At 39.2% G+C, this 19,935-nt stretch overlaps 2 protein-coding genes across 15 annotated transcripts in view; one reads left to right on the forward strand and one right to left on the reverse strand.

Annotated features, from left to right (window-relative positions):
* PIGN (phosphatidylinositol glycan anchor biosynthesis class N) overlaps positions 1 to 5,389 on the reverse strand; it is a 139,704-nt gene extending 134,315 nt beyond the window's left edge. For 4 of the 8 annotated variants that reach the window (XM_033239035.1, XM_033239057.1, XM_033239050.1 and 1 more), the window contains exon 1: positions 5,192 to 5,389. The gene's annotated coding sequence lies outside the window, so the exon portion shown is untranslated. The remainder of the gene's footprint in view (positions 1 to 5,191) is intronic. The other 4 variants (XM_033239062.1, XM_033239006.1, XM_033239015.1 and 1 more) reach the window with 1 other exon arrangement.
* A 206-nt stretch (positions 5,390 to 5,595) lies between these two features.
* The window catches only part of RELCH (RAB11 binding and LisH domain, coiled-coil and HEAT repeat containing), a 121,195-nt gene continuing 106,855 nt past the window's right edge, over positions 5,596 to 19,935 (forward strand). For all 7 annotated transcript variants that reach the window (XR_004443942.1, XM_033239094.1, XM_033239075.1 and 4 more), the window contains exon 1: positions 5,596 to 6,378. Coding sequence is in view for 6 of the 7 variants with exons in the window: in XM_033239094.1 (XP_033094985.1) it covers positions 5,853 to 6,378 (526 nt within the window). In the remaining variant the exon portion in view is untranslated. The remainder of the gene's footprint in view (positions 6,379 to 19,935) is intronic.

Below are 19,935 nucleotides of genomic sequence, written 5' to 3' on the forward strand. Positions count from 1 at the left end.
TCAAATCTTGGCTTTTGTTATTTATAATAATAAAAAATTGGAAACAATATCTAACTACAGGGAACAGATAAATTGTTTATTCATAATGAAATATTATATTTCTGAAAAGGATACATCTCATAAATACCAGTATTAATAAAAAAAATGTTAAACATCTATTGCCCTTTTCTCCCCCACACAGTCAAACTTCTTGAAAAGACTGAATGTGACCTCTTTTATTTCCTGACCACCTAAATTTCAAACAACTTAAACCTTATTTTCATTACTTCATAAGAAAGTAAAGACAATTAACAGTACAAAATATAATAGCTATTTTTTAGTCTTCATTTTCTAAGCAACCTAAGCTTCCTGGGCTCAAGTGATCCTCCCACCTCAGCTTCCCAAGTAGCTGGGACCACAGGTGCATGTTCACCACATTCAGCTAATTTTTGCATTTTTTGTAGAGAGGGGGTCTTGCCATGTTGCCCAGGCTGGTCTTGAACTCCTGGGCTTAAGTCATCTACTCACCTCAGCCTCCTAAAGTGCTGGGATTACAGGTGTGAGTCGCCGGGTCCAGTTGCCATCTCCTTTTTATTTTTATTACTTTTCAGACAGAGTCTCGCCCTATCTATCGCCCAAGTTGGAGTGCAGTGGCACGATCTCGGCTCACTACAACCTCCACCTCCCGGGTTCAAGCAATTCTCCTGCCTCAGCCTCCCAAGTAGCTGGGATTACAGGCACGTACCACCATGCCCAGTTAATTTTGTATTTTTAGTAGAGATGGGGTTTCACCATGTTGGCCAGGCTGGTCTCAAACTCCTGAACTCAGGTGATCCACCCGCCTCATCCTCCCAAAGTGGTGGGATTACAGGCGTGAGCCACCATGCCTGGCTGCCTTCTCCTTTTTAATAGGCTCTTATCACTTGGCTTCTGGGAACATTACAGCTTTCATTTTTCACCTACACCTCTGGCCAATGTTGAACAGTCTCTATCTGGTCACTGAATTTTAGAGTTACTCAAAACTTCGTCCTCAGCTATCTTTTCTTCTCACTCTATACTTTTATCCTGGCATGTTTCATCATATCCGTGACTTCAGTTATCACTTATGCAAAAGTCTCAACAAATTATAGCTCCAAATCCACATACGTAACTCCAACCTTTATAAATCTACATGGACATTTCAAAGACAATCAAACTGAGTAGGTTTAAAACCAAATTCATAATATTTCCCAGGAGCCTTGTCTACTACCTACTAAATCCTTAGTGTTCACAATCTCAGGAGGTGGCACGACCTTCCCACCAAGTATGTAAGTCTGAGAAATAAGCATCGTTCTTTACACCCTATTCTTCCCCTTTATTTAATCCAACAATTGTCCACTTCGTGTTTCTTGAATCTGTTCATTTGTCTTCATCTCCACTGACACCTCTGTAATTTAAGATGTACACCATATCCTATGCGAACTACTGCAATGCAGGAATAGGTCATCCCTATACACTCTGACCCTTCTCTGATCCGCTTCTTGCCATGTAGCCAGAGTATTACTTGCTTTTCTTTTTTCAAAAGAAAATCTGAACATCTTACCCCTTGTATAAAACTCTCCAGTGCCTTTTCACATACTAATCAAGACTAAAATCCTTAATGTGACTAATAAGGTCTTTCATAGACTAGCCTCTGCCTTCTTTCCTAACCCCGTCTCATAGCACTCCCCTTTACTTTGTAACATCTCACGTCCCTGGCCCCTTCTTTTATTCAAGTAGCTCACTGCTATAAGACTTTCATAGGCTCAATTCCTCTCTGCAGAATGCACTTGCAGTCTATCTTCCACTCTCTCCTAACATTCCATTTCAAGCATCACTTCCCCAGGGACAACGCAGGTTAAGTCAGAAACAAAAACTTTTACTTCAGTTTGTAATTACATAGCTCTGTCTATGACTATTTGAATTAATGTCTGCTCTGTCACTTCACCACAATTCCATGACAGCAGGATGGGGCATCTCCAACACCCATCAGAGTCCTATGCACTTAGTAAGGACTCAAATGTTTGCTGAATTAATTATTTAGAATGACCATTTCAAGGGTAAATGCAATATGCACTATAGCCACTAGAGGATGCCCTGCTTCTGTTTTTGTTCCTCCAGAACAAGATGTGAAGATTGAAACTACTTTAAAAAAAAAAAAAAAAAACCAAAAAACGAAACCTCTTATGATAAATTAATTACTATTAATGTAAATAAAATTGTAGTGACTGCAAAACATCAGCGTTCACAAACTACTTATCTTAATTAGTTTAATTGCTTAATACTAAACAATATTACTTAATATTTCTCTTTAAAAAAATCACAATTTATTCAGATTTATTGAAAAAGAAATACCTCCAAAACAAACACATAACTATTAAAACTTTAAAAAGATATATTCATGTACCAATATAAGTTATCTAGTTTATATCTGTGGATGTTTACCACACTCTGAGAAACAATAAAACATGAGTTATTACTAAAACCTCAAGGCAACCAAAACTTCTATTCAGAACATTACTTGTGGTTCTTGTAAGACTATTAAAGCCTAAAATACTTTTTAAATACTAAAATGATTGATGTGCTTTGAAAAAAGCCATCTTTTACATCTTCATTGCTAAGGTAAAACCTTTAATAACTATCATTAGTCAGATGAAACATTAGTTGTAAGGGCCTCTATTAATGAAAATCTTACTAAGTAGAAAGGAAATTTCCCAACACTATTAATAATAAATTATTATAAGTAGTGATCGGTAATTATTAATATTCCAGTGTGTGTTACTTATACATTATTCACGAATAACCAAACCTCTGTGTATTGTGGAAAAGAAAAGTACCTACTGGGAAGACTGGGCAGTTGATTTGTTATGGGCTTACAAGATCACAAGTTCAAGGTTATAGGATAGGAAGCAGAAACAGAAGCAGAAAACTACAGATTTGTATAGGAAGAACTTCTGTACATGCAAGTTCTTACAACTCTCTAAGGAAACATTTTAAATCTATTTTCAACTTGTGTTTTAGAACTTAGACTCCAAATTAAAGATACTCCCTTCAGCCCTATTGACTTAATTGCTTTTTCAATGCACTGCCAAAACAATTGATATTAGTTTTATTTTTAAAAACCTGTCAAATGTTCTCAACATATACTAATATTTCATTAATTAATAAGTGACCACAGTAATAGTTATTGTGTAGCACGTACCAGGCACTGGGACAAGAACATTCTCAATTCTGTGTACTTTCCTTATCCCCTTGGATAGATGAATGCAAGTGAGCCTGAGAAGTTAGGTAACTTTTTCAAGGTCTCATAATAAATAATAAGTAGAACTGGGATCTGAACTTAAGCTTTTCTATCTCACAAGCATAATCCTCTTCAGGAATCCTAAACGCAGGAGATTTCTCAATTTCCCAATCATGGAGATGGAAATATTGTACATAAACAATTCATTTCTAATTATGCCCTTCGCATGCCATTCACTAATCCTCCATTCCTGCATTCCAGAAATTGGTTCCATTTTAATCTCTCTGGAAAACCCAACTAAAATATGGATCAGCAATCTCTTTTGCTAAGAAATCTCTAACAGGATACAGTATTTGCCATTTCGATTCCATTTGGGGGGATTTTTTCCCCATGTTTTACTTTTAATACATAGCACAGAAAACTACTTATCATTAAAACATTGGGAACTAATGTCCTATAAAAATACTTTAAATTCTTGGTACTATTTTTTTAAAAACTTCTAGCAAAAATAAAATTTTAAAAACCCAAATTCCCATTCAAATGAAAATTTCAGTTTACTGAGACTGGGTAAATTGAAATTAAAGCCTACTCTTAACTGTTGGCATACTTTTACATGTAAACCAATAACCTGACCTAAGTTTATATAGGAATCCTCTATTTTAATTTTTCTATGGAGCTAACGGGAGATACTTTACTGTGGAATGTTTACTACACACTGAATGTAATATGTCACTTACCTGATAGCACTAATTACTACTGCCTATGCATTTCGGCATTTACTGGAAGCTGTACACTAAGAAAGGAAATCTAAAACCTGCAAAAGTGGTTGTTTGTGTGCGAAAAAAAAAGGAGCCATAAGAAATAGTAGTCTAATTGTATTGACTGGAAATCCTTTACCTTTTCAGATCATAATCAAGGAATAACATAAAAGATAAAGGTTGATCTTCTCAACTTAGGATATGTACTTTATATGCTAATGTGCCATTAAAAAAAATCAAAACTCTCTGAAGCATTCAACTTTTAAAATAGATCTAAGTTCCAAAACTCTGATTCCAGCCTGAATGAACAAGTCAGAAATGTTGCAGGAGACAGTGGATAACGAATCGTTTGGGATATAAGAGAAATGATGTTAATTCCTTTGACTCCTTATTAGTGGAATTGATTTTTTTTTCTTTTTTTGAGACGGAGTCTCCCTCTGTCGCCCAGGCTGGAGTGCAGTGGCGCGACCTCGGCTCACCGCAATCTCCGCCCCCGGGGTTCAAGCGATTCTCCTGCCTCAGCCTCCTGAGTAGCTGGGATTACAGGCGTGCGCACCACGCCCAGCTAATTTTTGTATTATTAGTAGAGACGGAGGTTTCGCCATGTTGGTCAGGCTGGTCTCGAACTCCTGACCTCGTGATCCGCCCGGCTCGGCCTCCCAAAGTGCTGGGATTACAGGCGTGAGTCACCGCGCCCGGCGTGGAGTTGATTTTATATCCACTACTCTTGGCTTAAGTTTACTATCTGTCTACTGGTGAGAAAGCATCTGATATTCTGAAGGGTCCCTGTCATGTAAATCGTGTATTAAATCCTAAGGGTTTATTGAGCACCTAACAATTTGTTTTCCAACTCGAGGACGTTCCCAGATCCAGGCAAATGCCAATCTCAGCGTCCCCTTTTCCGTTTAGTCTCTCCAGCCCCCGTCCCCACCCACAGACAGGACCAATTCCGGGTCGGCGAAGTCGAGTTGTCGCTAGGCCTGCCGAGTGTGCAAGCATGTGGCAGAGAAGGGAAAAGCAGGGAAGTCACATTCTGACTACAGGCCTGGGCACTTGCTATCCGTGGGGACAAAATGTCACCAGTGGCAGCAAATAGCGAGAAAAAGTGCAGCGCACTAGGGAAACAGCGCGTCCGCCGGCGCGACACCACAGTTTAGGCGCCGACACTCTCCGCGCCCTGGTCCCTGAACTTTACCTGGAGCTTATCCCGGTCAGGCCTGATCTCGAAAACGAGGGCTCCTCAGCGCGAAGGCAGGACTCAGCTCCATTAAAGCTCTCGGGCAGGGGTCCCCTCTACCCACTGAAGCGATAGCTAGTAGGGTATCCCTAGGCCACCACCACAACCACCCCTCAATCCCGGAACGCCCCCAACACCTGCCGGGCCGCTGCTGCTCTCGCGATAATTCTCGGGCCAGTCACCCGTCAGTCCTCTCCACGCCTTCCTTCTCTGACCAATCATGGAGGAATGGTGGGTGGAGTTTTGCTTTTGAGCGGAGAGCGGGGCCTTCAATCTTTACTATTTGGCGCCTGGAATGGGCGGAGCTGAAGTGGGCTGGGGCGGGGCTAGGGCGGGGCTAGATCGGGGAGAGGGGCAGGGCACGCTCCAGTTCTCGCGATACTGGAGACCAGGAAGACGCCTGCAGAGCCGGGCTGCTGGTGCAGCAGAGGCTGAGGCATCAGGTGCAGCTGCATCCGGATCTCCTGCCTTGGCGCATACTCCTTCTCTTCAAGTCGGGAGGCAGGAGGTGGTCAGGCCGAGGCTGTGGAGGTGCGCTGTGTCCCCTGAGGCCTAGAAGATTCGGGCTGCGGCCTGTCGGAGCCAGTCAGGGAGGCGCCCACACTCCTGACAGGATAAGATGGCGGCGATGGCGCCTGGAGGTAGTGGCAGTGGTGGCGGCGTGAATCCATTTCTCAGCGATTCGGATGAGGACGATGACGAGGTAGCGGCAACAGAGGAACGGCGGGCAGTACTTCGGCTGGGTGCCGGAAGTGGCCTAGATCCTGGCTCTGCGGGCTCGCTGTCGCCACAGGATCCCGTGGCCTTAGGAAACAGTGCGCGGCCAGGGCTCCCTGGGGAGGCGTCGGCGGCTGCAGTGGCCCTGGGGGGCACCGGGGAGACCCCGGCCCGATTGTCAATTGATGCGATCGCTGCTCAGCTGTTGCGCGATCAATACTTGCTGACCGCCCTGGAGCTGCATACCGAGCTGTTAGAGAGTGGCCGGGAGTTGCCTCGGCTGCGCGACTACTTCTCCAATCCAGGCAACTTCGAGAGGCAAAGTGGAACCCCGCCGGGGATGGGGGCGCCAGGGGTCCCAGGAGCAGCCGGCGTTGGGGGCGCTGGAGGTCGGGAACCGAGTACAACGTCGGGCGGGGGACAGCTCAGTAAGTGGACGCAGCCTGTCACACTCCGGCAGGGTTGTTGGGATTGTAAGGAGTTACTGTAGGGGAGTGGGGTATTTCTGCGTGGGTCCCGAGGACAGGGACATTTTAAGGAACGAGAATATTGGGGTGGGGGCGCTCTTTTGCGGTGGAAGCGAAAGGATCAGGCAGTGACTGTTCTCTCTTCCTGCCTCCAACCCTTGGCTGATGTTGCACTTGGCTCCTGGGTCCCCTATTGGTGTCAATATCTATAAAATATCAAGAGTTTCTAGTTCACTAGCTATTACGGGACTCCAGAAGGTTCCCTTTTATACTAGTTTATTGCTTGAAGCATTTTTTCTTTTTCTCCAGTTACCTGAATCACACTACCAGGAAATAGTGTTACCTGAATTGCCTGCAGTAGTTCTTTGAGTCTGAGCCAGGAGAGAAAGAATAGGACACATTGCTGCTGTCTCCGAAAAGTCAGATGTACTTAAGACCCTTTGTCTTTGGGACGACTTTTTCACCGCCAAAATTGGGTTTTCTGCTGCACAAAATTTGTTCTGTTGAAATAAAGTTGATGTAATTCAGTTTCAATGCCTTAATTTCAGTAATGTTCAAAATTACAGGAAATCCAAGGAGCAAGGCAGACAGGTTCTACCAGCAGTCTTTCTCACCATCCCACCACCTTGCAGGCTTTTCTCTCTGCATTAGATAGGAGTTGACCTTTTTACCTGGTTGGAATCATTTTTAGCAACATAGAGTAATCGTTTACCCCATATATTTCTAAGCATCTCTTACGGCTTGAAAACTTATTGTCAAAGATGTGCTGTACTGTATATAGGATTCCCAGTGTCTCCCTTTTGGGAGGTATCTTAAAATATTCCCTTACTAATGTATGGTGATGTTTTAGTATGAGGCCGAATATTAATTCTCTATTAACAAGTATTCATATAGTATTTTTAAACTGCAGCCTAATTGATTTTTTTTTTAATCACTGTGCTTTTGAATAGTGCCAGAGACTTAAATTGCCAAACGTAGACGTGGTGGAAGCTTAGGGAGTGCATTTTCTATCAAGGTGAATCTTAAATATATTTCCCCCTTGGATATGGGATATAATTTCCTTACTCAATATGTAGGATAATCTTCTTTTTCGGGAAAAGATTTTCTCATTGCTGACCTTTAAGACTAAAAATCAGACAGCAGTGTAACAAAATTGTTATGTGTGGTGGTGGTGTTTGTGTTTATTTATTTATTTTTATTTATTTATTTATTGGTTTTTGTGTTATTTCTAAGATTTCTAAATTATCTCGTGATTTTTCACCAGACAAGGTCTAGCTAAGATGTCACCTTTGTAAATGCTTCCTCCAGGTAGTTGCTTGCTTCTTTCATTGTACCACTTTCAAACCTCCATCATAGCCTTTAGCCCGTTTGTGTGTGATTTGTTGGCAATGCCATTTTTCTCCATTGGTCAGTTCTTCGGAGACATTTTTATAGTAAATTCCTCATGCTTTGCTCAGTCCCTGGCCTGTCGATGAACATAACTGAATTGTATCTACTATGTTTTCAACCATATTAATACAGTGAAATGGATTATTCCTTACTTGATAACTTTATTCATTTAATTTTAAAGAATTTCTTGACCTTTTCACCCTGTCTTATTAGGGCTATCATAGCATTATTTCTAGTGAAAATTCATCCTTGCAAACTTTTGTATTGAAAGAATTATAATTGAGCTCAGTAAATAGTTTAGCAGTGTTTTAGAGTAAAACTTTACTTCTAAGTGCCTTTGCATTACACTTTTTTATAGTTTCCTGAAATAACGAGTCTTATGATCAAATATCACAATTAAATATTCATGTGCACCTGTGCTTTTCTATGATCCTCATTTATTTGTACCTGTTTTAGGTACTGGATATATATGTGTGTGTGTCTGTCTCTGTGTGTGTGTGTGTACACATAAAGGTTATTAAATTTTTAGTTAATACTAAGCAAATGAACAGCAGGGCAAAAAATTCCAAATTATCCATAATCCCACAAATGGTATTGGTTTTTCCTGTCTTTAATGGTAGTTGCCTTACCAGTCTTTTCTGTGCATGTATTTTAAAAAACAAAAAATGGATTAAACTGTTTAACATAGTTTTATACAGGCACTATAGTTTTTAGCATCAACTTGGATGTAAAATTTGCATACAGTAAAATTTACACGTTTTAAGTGTATGCAGTTTGGTGAGTTTTGACAAGTCAGTCACTACCACAATTAAAATACAGAACATCGGCTGGGTGCGGTGGCTCACGCCTGTAATCCCAACCCTTTGGGAGGCCTAGGCAGGCAGATCACAAGGTCAGGAGTTAGAGGCCAGCCTGGCCAACATGGTGAAATACCTTCTCTACTAAAATCAGCCAGGCGTGGTGGTGGGTACCTGTAATCCCAGCTACACGGGAGGCTGAGGCAGGAGAATTGCTTGAACCCAGGCGGCAGAGGTTGCAGTGAGCTGAGATCGTGCCACTGCACTCCAGCCTGGGCAACAGAGCGAGACGCCATCTCAAAAATAAATAAATAAATAAAAATAAAATAAAATGCAGAGCATTTTTATTATCCCCAGAATTCCTTCATTCAATATCCTTACTTCCATCTAAACCACCACTGATCACTTAGAACAGAATTTCTCAACCTGGACCTGGGCACTCTCAACATTTTGGGCCTGGTAATGCTTTGCCGTGGCTGCTGGCCTGTGTATTATAGAATGTTTAACAGCATCCCTGACCTCTACCCACCAGATCCCTGTAGCAACCACCCCCATACCTATGCCACCCCAGTTATGACAACCAAAAATGTCTCCAGCATTGCCCAGGGAAGGGGAGGGCATAATTTCCCCAGTTGAGAACTACTTCTATAGATAAGTTTTGCCAGTTCTAAAATTCCACGTAAATGGAATCATAGAACGTATTTTTTGTGTGTGTCTGCCTTCTTTTGCTCAGAATGTTTTTAAAAGTCATCTATGTCTTTGTGTGTATTTCTAGATCATTCCTTTCTGGTTTTATCCCTAAAAGGGGGGGATAAAAACATTTGTGTTTTTTCCAGTTTTGTGTTATTATAAAGAAAGCTCCTATTTATGTCTTTATAAGATACTGCCAAGTTGTTTTCCAAAATGGACCATATAAAATTTCCACCACCAATGTACAAGAGTTCCAGTTTCTGTACATCTCCTAAACACTTGGTATTTTCAGGCTTTTTAATCTGTCATTTTAGTAAGAATTTTAGCAGTATCTTATCGTGGCTTTAATTTCTATTTCCCTGATGACTAATGATTCTGAGGTCCTTTTCTTGTGCCTTTAGTTTAGTATATTTTTAATGAAATGCCTATTCAATCTTTTGCTCCCTTTTTTCCCCTTCAACTTCCAGGGTACACGTGCAGGGTGTACAGGTTGGTTACATAGGTAGACATGCGTCATGGTGGTTTGCTGCACAGATTAACCCATCACCTAGATATTACGCCCAGCACGCATTAGCTATTTTTCCTGGTGCTCTCCCCGTCACCCCCCATGTCCATGTGTGCTCATCGTTCAGCTCCTACTTATAAATGAGAACATGCAGTGTTTGGTTTTCTGTTTCTGTGTTAGTTTGCTGAAGATAATGGCTCCCAGCTCCATCTGTGTGCCTGCAAAGAACATGATTCTGTTGCTTTTTATGGCTGGCTGCATAGTATTCCATGGTGTACATGTATCACATTTTCTTTATCCAGTCTATCATTGATGGGCATTTGGATTGATTCCCATGTCTTTCCTATTGTGAACAGTGCTGCAATGAAGATACACATGCATGTATCTGTATAATAGAATGATTTACATTCCTTTGGGCATATACCCAGTAATGAGATTGCTGGGCCAAATGGTATTTCTGGTTCTAGGTCTTAGAGGAATTGCCACACTGTCTTCCACAATGGTTTAACTAATTTACAGTCCCACCAACAGTGTAAAAGCGTTCCTATTTCTCTGCAACCTCTCTAGTGTCTGTCGTTTCTTGACTTTTTAATAATCACCATTCTGACTGGCCTAAGAGGGTATTTCATTGTGGTTCTGATTTGCATTTCTCTAATGATCAGTGATGTTGAGCTTTTTTCCAAATGCTTGTTGGCCGCATGAATGTCTTCTTTTGAGAAATGTTCGTTCATGTCCTTTGCCCACTTTTTAATGGGATTATTTGTTTTTTCTTGTAAATTTGTTTAAATTCCTTGTAGACTATGGATGTTAGATCTTTATCAGATGGATAGATTGCAAACATTTTCTCCCATTCTGTAGGTTGTCCGTTCACTCTGATAGTTTATTTTGCTGTGCAGAAGCTCTTAGGCTTAATTAGATCCCATTTGCCAATTTTTGCTTTTGTTGCAATTGCTTTTGGCATTTTTGGCATGAAATCTTTGCCCATGCCTATGTCCTGAATGGTATTGCCTAGATTTTCTTCAAGGGTTTTCATAGTTTTGGGTTTTACATTTAAGTCTTTACTCCATCTTGAGTTAATTTTTGTGTAAGTTGTAAGGAAGGAGTCCAGTGTCAATTTTCTGCATATGGCTAGCCAGTTCTCCCAGCATTCTATTAAATAGGGAATTCTTTTCCCTTTGCTTGTTTATGTCAAGTTTGTCAAAGATCAGGTGGTTAAAGATCAGATGTCAAAGATCAGATGTCAAAGTATCCAGTCTTATTTCTGAGTGCTCTCTTCTGTTCCATTGGTCTGTGTCTGTTTTTGTACCAGTACCATGCTGTTTTGGTTACTGTAACCTTGTAGTATAGTCTGAAGTCAGGTAGCGTGATGCTTCCAGCTTTGTTCTTTTTGCTGAGGATTGTCTTGGCTATATGGGTTCTTTTTTGGTTCCACAGGAATTTTAAAAGTTTTTTCTAATTCTATGAAGAATGTCAATGGTAGTTAAATGAGAATAGTATTGAATCTATAAATTACTCTGGGCAGTATAGCCATTTTCATGATATTGATTCTTCCTATCCATAAGCATCCATTTATTGTGTTGTCTCTGATTTCCTTTAGCAGTAGTTTGTAATTCTTGAAGAGGTCCTTCACTTCCTTTGTTAGCTGCATTCCTAGGTCTTTCATTCTCTTTGTAGCAATTATAAATGGGAGTTCATTCATGATTTGGCTCTCTGGTTGTCTGTTGTTGGTGTGTAGGAATCCCTGTGATATTTGCACATTGATTTTGTTTCCTGAGACTTCGCTGTAGTTGCCTATCAGCTTCAGAAGTTTTGGGGCTGAGACAATGGGGTTTTCTAAATACAAGATTATGTCATCTGCAAACAAAGACAATTTAACTTCTCCTCTTTGAATACCCTTTATTTCTTTCTCTTGCCTGTTCCCGGGCCAGAACTTCCAATACCATGTTGAATAGGAGTAGTGAGAGGGTATCCTTGTCTTGTGCTGGTTTTCAAGGGGAGTGCTTCCAGCTTTTGCCATTCAGTATGATATTGGCTGTGGGTTTGTCATATATGGCTCTTATTATTTTGAGGTATGTTCTTTCAATACCTAGTGTATTGAGAGTTTTTAACATAAAGGAATGTTGAATTTTATCAAAGGCCTTTTCTTCATCTGTTGAGATAATCATGTAGTTTTTGTGTTTAGTTCTGTTTATGTGATGAATTACATTACTGATTTGTGTATGTTGAACCAATCTTGCAACTCAGGGATGAAGCCAACTTGATTGTAGTGAATAAACTTTTTGACGTGCTGCTGGATTCGGTTTGCCAGTATTTTATTGAGGATTTTTGCATTGATGTTCATCAGGGATATTATTTTGCCGTTTTTTAAATTAGGTTGTTTACATGTTGGTTTTGTTTCATTATTGAGTTGTAAGGGTTCTCTATATGTCCATTATCAAACGTGAATTTTGCAAATATTTTCTTCCAGTCTGATTTGCCTTTGTATTTTCTTAATGATGTGTCTCAGACCAGGCGCAGTGGCTCACACCTGTAATCCCAGCACTTTGGGAGGATGAAGTGAGCAGATGGCTTGAGCCCAGGAGTTTGAGACCAGCCTGGGCAACATGACAAAACTCTGTCACTACAAAAAAAAATACAAAAATTAGCCATGCATGGTGGCCTATGCCTGTGGTCCCAGCTACTTGAGAGACTGAGATAGGAGGATCGCTTGAGCCCAGGTGGCGGAGGCTGCAGAGAGCCATGATGATACCACTGCACTCCAGCCTGGGTGAAAGAACGAGATCCTGTATAAAAAAAAAAAACCAAAAACCAGTGTGTCTTGTGAACAAAAGCTTTTGATTTCGTCAAATCCAATTGACTGTTTTTTTCTTTAATAATTTATGTTCTGTATGTCCTTTTAAGAAATATTTGCCTACCCCAGAGTTGCAAAGATTTTCTCTTACAAGTTTTATAATTTCGACTTTTACAATTAGGTCTATGATGGCGGGAACTGTATTTTAATGAAGGTATCATAAAGGAGAAAAGAAATATTTCTTAAATATTCCTCCTATAAACATGCAGACATTTATAGTACAAACTTTAGTACAGTTTTAAAATACTTGTATAAAACTGTGCTCAGTACTGTATTCAGAAGATTTCAACAAAGCTCCTGATCATACAAATTATATTGTCTAGGACAGGGCTACTGCCTATTTTTAGAGGTCCTCTATATATTCAATTTTAGCATGTCGATTGATACTACTTGGGTGTGATTTTATAATAATAAGCACTTGTTGGCTGATTGTAAACGGTTTAAAGTTTAGTAGTATAGATTATCTAAAACATTATTTTGATTTTTTTTGTATATGTGTTTTTGATTGATATGTGTCTGATCTGAAAATTTAGAATACTTCAGAACAATAAATGTATAATAAAAACTGATTTTCTTTATTTAATGATGTTTAAGAACAATATAATCTTATTATTAACCTTTATAATTTTAGATTTAGTGAATTATTTCCCTAAAACTGTTGACTTGGGTTAATACTGTAATACAGTTGTGCTTTTAAACATACTTTAAGACGTCTTCATACTGTTTAATTTTTTTTCTTGATTATAAGAATAATCCATATTTACAAAACATTCTAATACGAACAGGATATATAGCTTTATAAGTTTGATATTTTCAATAGAATTTCTATTAACTGAATAAAATTACTTTTAACAGATATTCTAAGGAAACCTCAGTTTTGGATAAATTCTTGTAGCATCATTGTAATGTTCCTACTAAATTTACACGATGAACCAATTAGATCTTTTATATGTAATATTATTTGCTGGAATATATACACACTCTGTGTGTGTGTGTGTGTGTGTGTGTGTGTGTGTGTGTATGTGTGTGTATGTACCCTGTATTTTTGCCAGGTGAGCCAAGATAGCTTCTATTCAGTAATTACTTTGTTTTCTAGTTACATTGCAAGATAAAAATTGTGGTCATGACACTGATTAACACGGATCAGGTTATAGTAACTTAGCAAGAGTAACGCTTTTTCTGTTTGAAGCATTAGGGCTCTAATCAAAATTAGACTGTAATTTCTTAAGATTAACCCAGTTCTTTGCACAATAGAGATGTAATGCGATCAAGTGGAGAGGGCAACTAACATGCCTTTTGGTGATAGATTTCTTTTACCATGCCTTCAAATTTTTATAAGGCAGCTAATCAGGAGGTAGGCATTTATGTTTGAATGTAATCATTTCACTTGTGAGCTTGCAGCCTTCCAAAATCATCTTCCTTTTTTTTTTTTTTTTTTTTTTAAGACGGAGTATCCTTCTGTGGCCAGGCTGGAGTGCAGTGGTGCAATCTTGACTCACTGCAACCTCCACCTCCCGGGTTCAAGCAGTTCTCCTACCTTAGTCTCCAGAATACCTAGGACTACAGTCGTGCGCCACCTCACTCAGCTGATTTTTGTATTTTTGGTAGAGACTGGGTTTCACCACGTTGGCCAGGCTGGTCTCAAACTTCTGACCTCCTGTGATCCGCCAACCTCGGCCTCCCAAAGTGCTAGGATTACGGGCGTGAGCCACCGTGCCCGACCTAAAATCTTGCTTTCATGATCCGACCTATCGTTTCTCAGAACTCTGAGAGCATATATCCAACTATGCCCAGTGTTCCTTTCCTAGTATCGCCAACACTAAGATGTCACTATTGCTTTCTTACAACGTTTTCATCCCTTCTACTTTATAAAGTAGTTCCCCTCTGTTAAGTTGGGATTGGATTTAGTGTTTTCTCTGCTTTCTGAGAGAGAAAACACCAGCGCAGTATTTTTCTTTTTCTTTTCTTTTTTTTTTTTTTTTTTTCTCTTTGGGACATAGTCTCCCTCTGTCAGCCACACTGGAGTGCAGTGGCGCAATCTCGGCTGGCTGCAACCTCTGCCTCCTGGGTACAAGTGACTCTGGTGCCTCAGCCTCCTCATAGCTGGAATTATAAGCCCGCACCACCACGCCTGGCTAATTTTTGTGTTTTTGGTAGAGATTAGATTTTGCCATGTTGGCCAGGCATGTCTTGAATTCCTGGCCTCAAGTGATCCACCTGCCTTAGCCTCCCAAAGTGCTGGGATTACAGGCGTGAGCCACTGCGCCCGGCCCCATCACAACATTTCTAAAATTTATTAACTTTACTGCTTTTACCAATTTGAATTAGACTTTCCACTATTCTCTGGGCCATAGACATTCCTAAATATATCTACTGTGTAACTGTCATTTTTCTTTCCTATGTCTTTCCAATTGTTTCAAATTTATTTCTGTGGAAATTTAGTTAGGTATCATCCCTGCTTGGCATGGTGGCCTGAGTATAGTTGGTATTCAGTATTTTTACATTGATATATTTATTAAACATTGTGATCAGCTAAGGATTACAGTGATCTAAAAGTTTAATGCATAGCCTTGAGCTTATGTTCTTGATGGAGAGGTAAGACTAATACCTGAAATAATTTGAGAATCATCTCCTGTGGCAAAGAAAATGTTTACAGAATGTAAACATTCTGATGTAGAAAAGCCTGTGTTGATTGTGGAAATGAAACGGGCCTGTGGAGAAAGTAAAAGTTAAGTTTGACCCTCAAGGATGGTTAAAATTTGAATAAGTAGTAACTTTATTATTTGACTATATTTAGACTCTATCCTGAATAAGAAAAGGAAAAGGAAGTACAGGTGAAGGAAAGATAATAGGTCTTGTATTTTTTCATGTTTAAAACATCATCTGGGAACATGACACTCCCTGCTTACCATCATCTGCTTACCATATAATAGGGTGATTCCACTGGAGTAGTTGCAAAAATACAATATGACATTTTAGCCTCGTGTGGTACTCTAAAAGGAAGCAAGATAAGGGTATTAATCTGGGAAAACCAACCTTATTTCTTTGAAAAATTAAAATTATACTCTCTACTTTTCAAACAAGCAAGTTAGAGCTGGAACTTCAAAATGTTTATTAGAAACCTAGATTGGTTGTTTGGCGTTTTTCAGTCAAAAATTAAATTTTGTGTATTTGTTTTTAATTTAGCTTTTAACTGTGCTGTTCCACCCTATCCTGCAGCTCCCAGCCTCCCAGCCTTGTCTAAAAATATACAGTACTTATATCTGAATTACAAATATCAGTTGAAAAACTTCACATCTACAGTATACTTACTTTCTACAAACTAAGGAAATCTATATAGGAAAACCTGAACAAGTTGACTGTAAACTGATTAATTTTCTTTAAGAATAGATTCCTCATAGATTTCTGAGAATTGAATACCCGTTACAATTGGATATAGCAATGGTATTTACCAAGATTCAGCAAAAGATAGTGGGATCAAGAAGAATGCCCTAGAGCTGATATGTTTGGATTATAGTAAGATATAGGACAGACATCTCATATTGGTGTGAACAAATAGAGAAATAAGGGCTTCATCAGAGTAGCTGTGGAAACATTTGTGACTGATAAAACAACAGTAGGTCTGTGCCAGACTATACCAACTATAATTTTGAACTCAGCCTATTGTTTGAAGACCACTGGACTTGTACCAATGTCTGATCTTCAATTCTGTCACTGCCACGTACTAGCTCTTTCTCCTGGGGTAAATCACTTCTTAATGCAGAAGGCAAGCCAGGTAGTACAAAATGGATCATTTAAAAATAATTAGAGTGACAAACCATAGCACCACACTAAGTCACAGATGAATAATCTGCCTGAAGCATCACTTCATTTCATCAAGGCACCCACACTGCGTAGCATTAAACTTAATCAAAATTAGGATATTCACATCCTACATGTGATTGTAGGATATCTGGGCAAAGCCCAGGATCAACTAAACCTCATCTGGCAGCCAGATATAGTCATCAACTGTCCCTCTGCGTGAAATAAACTAACAAGGCCAAATTAGCTTGTGCTCTCTTTTTTTTTAATCTTCAGGGTTTGCTGCATGGCTACTTGTAAGTTTCTGATGTAGTCATGGAGCGTGACTAAACCTTAAGGAGGAGTAGAACACAGTTGCAATCATGGGTGTAGCCTTCTTCCAGATTTTCTCACCTATTAAGTCAAAAATCCTCAGCCGTCAGAAATAATGTTCGTTTTTTTTGAAACTAGCTAGTCCTGTTGTGGGTGGGTAAGATTGCTCAAGATAGTATCATTGCCGTTTCTGTTCCTTCTAACCACCTGTGAGTGTGTGCTTGTGTGCTCCCTTAGTTCACACTTTAGCTCACATTTATACCATCAGTTTTAGCCTTATCCTATAGCTTGAATCTCTTCCTCCATTCTTACTCTGACTTGATTTTAAAGAGTTATTCATTCTTGTCATTCTAGCTAAAGCCTTTTAAATAAAATTGCTTCCTCCTGTCCAAAACAACTTTTTCAAACCTTTTTTAGTAGCAAAAAATACATATGACAGAAAAAAAATGTATAAACCTCACTAGGAATTTTTAAATTTCTTCTATTTTTGTATGGTGTATTTGTCACAGTATAAAAGTGGCTTTAAGATATTTTATTGTGGCTATGTATAATACTTATCCTTTTAGTTTTGCTTCTTCCTGCCCTTTCAACCATGTTGTCCATATGCAAAACCTTTATTCTACCCACATTGTTTCTTCATTTTTCCCTTGAAACATGCCTTATATTTTCTTGAATATTTATATTTATTATATTAATATTAATATTATGTTTTCTTGCCTGGTGCCCTTGTCCACATTATTTTTTCTTCTCATGGAATACTTGTCCTCTGTTCCATATTTTTTCTAAACTCTGTGCATCCTTAAAGGAAGGTCCTGTTTATAGTCTTTCCTTTCCCTAAAGCTTCTCCAGCCCATAGTGATCTCTAAATCTTCTGAACTTGAGGGGTTTTTTTGTCTGTTCCACTTACGGAAATTAATTATATACAGACCTGTGAACGTGTGTTTCTAATTAACTCTTAATAATATTATTGAAATGTTTGTGTGTAGATGTTTTAGCTGACTAGATATTTTTTAAGATGTTAGCTTGGGCCGGGCGCGGTGGCTCAAGCCTGTAATCCCAGCACTTTGGGAGGCCGAGACGGGCGGATCACGAGGTCAGGAGATCGAGACCATCCTGGCTAATACGGTGAAACCCCGTCTCTACTAAAAATACAAAAAAACTAGCCGGGCGAGGTGGCGGGCGCCTGTAGTCCCAGCTACTTGGGAGGCTGAGGCAGGAGAATGGCGGAAACCCAGGAGGCGGAGCTTGCAGTGAGCTGAGATCTGGCCACTGCACTCCAGTCCGGGCGACAGAGCGAGACTCTGCCTCAAAAAAAAAAAAAAAAAAAAAAAAAAGATGTTAGCTTGTAGGTCTTATATTGTCCTCTTTCATGCCTAGCACAAATGCCCAAGGTAGACAGTTTATAGAAAATTTATCTATGTATCACCGGTACTTAATATTGTGCCTGGGATACAAGCTTTCAGTAAATATTGAAGTTATGTTAAAGAATTGATCTTTAAGTGGTAGTTTCCTATACATTTGTAAGTAGGGAATATTTTCTTGTGAAAATTAACCTTTTACTTTATATCCAATTTCCTCAACTCTGAGCAAGATTCTATCAAGGCTATGTTTCTGAGGCCATTCACAGTATCAAACCCAACTTACCTGGAATCTAGGCGATCAGAACCTGGATGCTCTTACATATTGTTCAAGAGAACCGATGGTTTAGAGCTCAGGCTTTGCTGTCGGAGAGCTTGAGTTCATATTTGTATTCTGCTACTCCCTCACTGCATAACTCTGGATAGTCTTTGTTTCCTTTACTGTAAAATGCAGATGGTGATAATGACTCCTTTAGCATGGGGTTGTTATGAAAGGTTATCTGTGTAAAGTATCTGGCACAGAATAAGTGGTCAAAAAGAATGTTAATAATAATTACTATTGTTGTCAGCATTAACAGTAATCATTCTCTTTACTAATAGCTTTTCATATGATAAAGTCATCCTGTATTATAGAAATTTTAAGTGAATAGCTTCTCAGTAAAGTTTCAGCATGTAAGTTTCTTCCCAAGTTTAAATCTTGACTTTGAAGTTCCCCTCTTTCTGAAACCTTGTGACAGAGAGAAAAAGACAATGGGCTGCAAACTGGGAGGCTTGAATTCTTCTTCTGGCTTGCTCACAGATTAATTTTTTAACCTTTAAGATAAAGTAAGCCAATTGTATTATTGTTATCCATGTATATGACTTAATTCCAAAGATTTATAAGCTTCCTTAAGACAAGGACAAAGTTTTACCGAAGTTTTATCTTTGTACTCCTCACTATAGCTTAGTAAATACTGCATAAGTACATAGCTTCAGTTCTCTCATCTGTTAAAGTGAGGGGATTGTACTATCTTAAAAATTCCTTTTAACTCTCAAATATTTTGGACATAGGGGTCAGTGAAAAATTAGCACCATCATTGGAGAAGAATTGAGGATCAGGAAAATATAAATGTGAGTGCTGCAGTTGCTAAAAGTAAAAGGCTGTTCCCAACTTTTTTTTTTTTTTTAAAGAAAAGATAGACCAAGATCCTGGTGTATCCAGAAATTAGCCTTTCTCTTCTGGTGTATCACGTGTATTCTAAAGTGTTTCACATCTTTCTTTTCTTTATCACCAAGGTTACTAGTATACCTAGGCCTTCCAAATAATTTCAGAACTGACCTTGAGTGGGAGGAAGCAGAGTACCTTTGTGGTTTTACTCTGGGGTTTATAAATACAATGCCCACATAAAAGAAAGTTTTCATTAGTATTGAATGAATTTTACATTATTTCCAAAGTAGAAAATTTATAGTCTTATATTTTTTTAACTTTCATATTTTAGAAGTAGGCTTATAGGTTCTCTTTCTTTGACATACATCTCTGAGATCCCTCCTTAAGTGAATAACCTTTTTTTTTTTTTTTTTTTCTTTTTTTTTTTTTTTTTTTTGAGGCAGAGACTTGCTCTGTCACCCAGGCTGGAGTGCAGTGGCGCGATCTCAGCTTACTGCAACCTCTGCCTCCCGGGTTCCAGCGATTCTCCTACCTCAGCCTCCCAAGTAGCTGGGACTACAGGCGTGTGCCACCATGCCCAGCTAATTTTTTGTATTTTTAGTAGAGACGGAGTTTCACCGTTTCAGCCAGGATGATCTCGATCTCCTGAACTCGTGATCCGCCCATCT

Source organism: Trachypithecus francoisi, unplaced genomic scaffold, assembly GCF_009764315.1.
Source record: "Trachypithecus francoisi isolate TF-2019V2 unplaced genomic scaffold, Tfra_2.0 Contig01474, whole genome shotgun sequence".
Classification (NCBI taxonomy): domain Eukaryota; kingdom Metazoa; phylum Chordata; class Mammalia; order Primates; family Cercopithecidae; genus Trachypithecus; species Trachypithecus francoisi.